The sequence below is a fragment of the Apteryx rowi genome, unplaced genomic scaffold (genome assembly GCF_003343035.1).
Source record: "Apteryx rowi isolate R43461 unplaced genomic scaffold, aptRow1 scaffold_1589, whole genome shotgun sequence".
In the NCBI taxonomy this organism is placed as follows: Eukaryota; Metazoa; Chordata; class Aves; order Apterygiformes; family Apterygidae; genus Apteryx; species Apteryx rowi.
Genome location: NW_020447851.1, coordinates 15,495 through 20,511, shown reverse-complemented (window position 1 = coordinate 20,511; position 5,017 = coordinate 15,495). Strand labels below are relative to the sequence as shown.

The 5,017-nt window shown below is 72.0% G+C and overlaps 1 protein-coding gene across 1 annotated transcript in view; it reads left to right on the top strand.

Moving 5' to 3' along the window:
* TRIM3 (tripartite motif containing 3) overlaps positions 1-3,902 on the top strand; it is an 8,073-nt gene extending 4,171 nt beyond the window's left edge. The window contains exons 3-9 of the mRNA XM_026059512.1: positions 143-866; positions 955-1,058; positions 1,160-1,327; positions 1,403-1,571; positions 2,606-2,676; positions 2,889-3,029; positions 3,731-3,902. Coding sequence (XP_025915297.1) covers positions 143-866; positions 955-1,058; positions 1,160-1,327; positions 1,403-1,571; positions 2,606-2,676; positions 2,889-3,029; positions 3,731-3,883 — 1,530 coding nt within the window. The 3' untranslated portion in view covers positions 3,884-3,902. The remainder of the gene's footprint in view (positions 1-142; positions 867-954; positions 1,059-1,159; positions 1,328-1,402; positions 1,572-2,605; positions 2,677-2,888; positions 3,030-3,730) is intronic.
* The last annotated feature ends 1,115 nt before the right edge of the window (positions 3,903-5,017 follow it).

Below are 5,017 nucleotides of genomic sequence, written 5' to 3'. Positions count from 1 at the left end.
GGCGGGTGCCACACATGACTCCATCGCGGCAGGTGCTGCGGGTGCCCCAGCCCGGCGGGTGCCACACATGACTCCATTGCAGCGGGTGCCGCGGGTGCCCCATCCCGGCAGGTGCCAGCGGTGACCTCTCCTGTCTCGGCAGGTGCTGCAGGCGCAGCTGGACGCCCTGTGCCAGGGCCAGGAGAACATCCTCAGCAGCTGCGCCTTCACGGAGCAGGCGCTGCACCACGGCACGGAGACGGAGGTGCTGCTGGTGAAGAAGCAGATGAGCGAGCGGCTGAGCGAGCTGGCCAGCCAGGAGTTCCCCGAGCACCCGCACGAGAACGACCAGCTCGACTACGTGGTGGAGACCGACGGCGTCCGCAAGTCCATCCTCAACCTGGGCGTGCTCATCACCACCAGCGCCACGGCGCACAAGACGGTGGCCACGGGCGAGGGGCTGCGGCACGCCGTGGTGGGGCAGCCCTCCTCGCTCAGCGTCACCACCAAGGACAAGGACGGGGAGCTGGTGCGCAGCGGCAGCGCCAGCCTGCGCTTCCAGGTGACGGCGCCGGACGGCAGCGCCGCCGAGTCCGAGGTGCTGGACAACAAGAACGGCACCTACGAGCTGCTGTACACGCCGCGCGCCGAGGGCGACTTCCTGCTCTCCATCCTGCTCTACGGGCAGCCCATCCGCGGCAGCCCCTTCCGCGTCCGYGCCGTCAAGGCCTCCGACGTGCCCCCGTCGCCCGATGACGTCAAGCGCCGCGTGAAGTCGCCCAGCAGCGGGCACATCCGGCAGAAGGCCGTGCGGCGCCCGTCCAGCATGTACAGCAGCGGCAAGAAGAAGGAGAACCCCATCGAGGACGAGCTCATCTTCCGCGTGGGTGAGCCGGCGCGGGGCGGCCGCGGGGCCRGGGGTGGAGGGGGGACACGCGGCGCGCGATGGGGCCCCTCACCCGTGTCCGCCTGCAGGAAGCCGCGGTCGGGAGAAGGGGGAGTTCACCAACCTCCAGGGCATCTCCACCTCCAGCACGGGCCGCATCGTGGTGGCCGACAGCAATAACCAGTGCGTGCAGGTAGGAGCCGGCCGGGCGCTGCCCCCGGGCCCCTGCGGGACGGGTTTCGCCCCCGGCTCGCGTCCGGCCCCGCTCACCCGAGCCCCCGCTCGGGCCTCCAGGTGTTTTCCAACGAGGGCCAGTTCCGGCTGCGGTTCGGCGTGCGGGGCCGCTCCCCTGGCCAGCTCCAGCGCCCCACGGGCGTCACCGTGGACATGAACGGGGACATCATCATCGCAGACTACGACAACCGCTGGGTCAGCATCTTCTCCCCCGAGGGCAAGTTCAAGGTGAGCGGGCGGCACGGCCGGGGCGGCCGGCACGGAGGCTCCGGGCGCTGCCTGACGCCCGTCTCCCACCCGCAGACCAAGATCGGCGCCGGGCGGCTGATGGGCCCCAAGGGCGTAGCCGTGGACCGCAACGGCCACATCATCGTGGTGGACAACAAAGCCTGCTGCGTCTTCATCTTCCAGTCCAACGGCAAGCTCGTCACCAAGTTCGGGAGCCGTGGCACGGCTGAGCGGCAGTTTGCAGGTACACTCGATGGTAATACACCAACTGGCAAGTCCCCTGTTCCTTACTGCATGCCTTTGGCTTCCCGCTGGGCCGGGGCCGGGGCTGGGTGAGTACCGTGCGCCTCGCCGTTGCCGGCTGGAGCGCCGTGCCGCGCCAGGGCGCCTGGGGTCTGGGCTGCGACGGGAGGGGTGCCGCGCTGCCTCGGGCTCAGGGATCGCGCCGCTTCCCCAGCCCGGTGCACGACTGTCTGCCTGGTGCAGGACCGTCTGCCCAACGTGGGACTGTCTGCCTGGTGTGGGACCGTCTGCCCGGTGCAGGACTGCCTGTTGCAGGACTGTCTGCCCAGCGCAGGACTGTCTGTCCGGTGCAGGACTGCCCAGTGCACAACCGTCTGCCCGGTGCATGACTGTCTGCCCAGTGCATGACTGTGTGCCCAATGCAGGACTGTCTGTCTGGTGCAGGACTGTCTGTCCGGTGCGTGACCATCTGCCTGGTGCAGAACTCTCTGCCTGGTGCATGACTGTGTGCCCGATGCAGGACTGTCTGTCCAGTGTGGGACTGCCTGGTGCAGGACCGTCTGCCCGGTGCAGGACTGTCTGTCTGGTGCAGGACTGCCCGGTGCAGGACCGTCTGCCCGGTGCAAGACTGTGTGCCCGATGCAGGACTATCTGTCCGGTGTGGGACTGCTCGGTACAGGACCGTCTGCCTGGTGCAGGACCGTGTGCCCGGTGCAGGACTGTCTGCCCGGTGCAGGACTGTCTGTCCAGTGTGGGACTGCCCGGTGCAGGACCGCCTGCCTGGTGCAGGACCGTGTGCCCGGTGCAGGACTGTGTGCCCGGCGTGGGCTGGCCCTCCGCGGCCCCCAGCTGGCCCGGGGGCGGGCGGTCACTGCGTGCACTAACGCCCTCGCGCCTGGGCTCACCGGCTGCTGGCGTGACACTAACCCGCACTAACCGGGYGTGCGGGGGTCGGGACTGTCCGGTGGCACCGCTTGCCCCGGCGCGGGACACCGGGGCCGTCCCCGTCCCCAGCTCAGCACCTCTCTTCCCCAGGGCCCCATTTCGTGGCGGTCAACAACAAGAACGAGATTGTGGTGACCGACTTCCACAACCACTCCGTGAAGGTGAGCGTGGTGGCGGCGGCCCCGTTCCCGGCGTCCCGCGGCCGGGGGCCCGTGGGTGCCCTGCTGTGCCAGGACCCCCGGTGCGCACCGGCCCCGCGCCTCCCCCTGGGAGCTGCCCCACGCCGTGCCGTGCCGTGCCGTGCCGTGCCGTGCCGTGCTGTGCCGTGCCATGCCGCACCGTGCCGTGCCGTGCTGACTGCTCCCTCCTGCAGGTGTACAATGCGGACGGCGAGTTCCTCTTCAAGTTTGGGTCGCACGGCGAGGGGAACGGGCAGTTCAATGCCCCCACCGGCGTGGCCGTGGATGCCAACGGCAACATTATCGTGGCCGACTGGGGCAACAGCCGCATTCAGGTACGAGCACGGGCCCTTGCTCTCCCGCCGTCGCGCCCGGCCGGGCTGCACCGGCCGTCGCAGCGCGAGGGCAGCCCCACCGGCAGCCCCGCCGCCCCAGCGCGCTCCCCCAGCCCTCCTGGGGCGAGACCCAGCCCCAGCCCCGTCCGGCAGCCGGTCCCGCGGGCGGCCGGTGCGCAGAGCTGGTCCTGGGCAGGGACGGGRATTTGTGGCACCAACCGCTGCTCTAGACGTGTGCAAAGGGCAGGCTGGGCTGAGCAGGGACGGAGCTGAGCAGGACGAGGTCCCTGTGCCCGTGGGGGCGGCCGGGGTGGCCAGGACGGGGTCCGTGCACCCATGGAGACGGCTGGGGCAGGGACGGGGTCCGTGCACCCATGGGGGCGGCCAGGAGGGGGTCTGTGCACCCTGGGGGCGGCCAGGACAAGGATGGGGTCCATGCGCCCATGGGGTGCCCAGGAAGGGGATGGGGTCTGTGCACCTAGGGGGGTGGCCAAGATGGGGACAGGGTCCGTGCACCCTGGGGACAGCCAGGACAAGGATGGGGTCCATGCACCCATGGGGGCGGCCAGGACGGTGATGGGGTCCGTGAACTCTGGGGCAGCTGGGGTCCGTGGGGACGGTGCCGTGCCGGGCCGGTGGCAGCGAGGAGGGGGCAGCGGTGGCAGGGGGAACGGCGGCTCTCTCAGTCCCTGTCTCCGCAGGTCTTCGACAGCTCGGGCTCCTTCCTCTCCTACATCAACACGGCCGCCGACCCGCTGTACGGGCCGCAGGGCCTGGCGCTCACCTCGGACGGACACGTGGTGGTGGCCGACTCCGGCAATCACTGTTTCAAGGCCTATCGCTACCTGCAGTAGCCGCRGGGCCCGGGCTGCGCGCGGGGCGGCCCCGGTGCCCCCGTGCCGGACGGGCCTGCCTGGCCTCGGCCCCGGCGCCACGCACCCGTGGGGGCTGCGGAGCTGGGCCGGCAGCTCCAGCGGCCCATGGTCGCGGCTCTCCAAGCCGGCAGCTCCAGCATCCTGTGATCGTGGATCTCCAAGCCAGCAGCTCTGGTATCCCGTGGTCATGGCTCTCCGGGCCGGCAGCTCCGGTGTCCTGTGGTCGCGGATCTCCAAGCCAGCAGCTCCGGCATCCTGTGGTCACGGCTCTCCGAGCTGGCAGCTCCGCCATCCCATGGTCACGGATCTCCAGGCCAGCAGCTCCGGTGCCCTGTGGTCGCTGCTCCTGGGCTGGCAGCTCCGGCGTCCCATGGTCACGGCTCCCAGGCCGCCAGCTCCGCCAGCTCCGGCAGCCCGCGGTCGCCGGTCCCCGGCCAGCGGGCGCCCTGTGCCGTGGGGCAGGGCAGCCCGGGAGGGAGCGGCGCCGGGCTCGGGGGGCTCTGCCTGCCCTGCCGCTCGCCTCCTGCCCGGCGTGGGGCTGCTGTGGGGGGGGCGCCCCCCCGGCGCTGCACCCCTCGCCCGGGCCTTCGTTGCACTTTACCCCTGCGTTGGGGGCGGCCGGGCCCAGAGCGGGGGCGAGGACGGGTCCGGCTGCGGCGCGGGGCGCCTGGCCCCAGCCCCGGGTGCAGGGGAGGCGGGGGGGGCCGCGGGGCCGGGGACGTGCTGGCTGCTGCCACGGCAGAGACCCCCCGCGCGGGGGTCCTGGGGGCAGGCGTGGGGTGCTGGGGACCCAGTGGGCACGCGTGCCCAGGGCATGGGGCAGGCGTGCGGAGTGGGGGGGCGCCCGGCACCCCAGGGCTCCTGGCCGCGCGGAGGATGCTGCCGCCGGCACAGCTCGCGCCGCCCCGCTTGCCCGGCCCCGCGGCCCCGCTCCCCCCAGCTTCGAGCCCAGCCTGGGCGCCTGCCCCTGCCCCACGGCGGGGCCGCGCCGGCCCGCTGCCATGCGCTAACAAACTGTATGTACAAAATAAAGTATTCTGAAAGTACCTGCGCCCCGCGGCTCCTCTGGCCCGTGGGAGCGGGACGCGGCTGCTGCCCGGTGCCCGCTGCGGC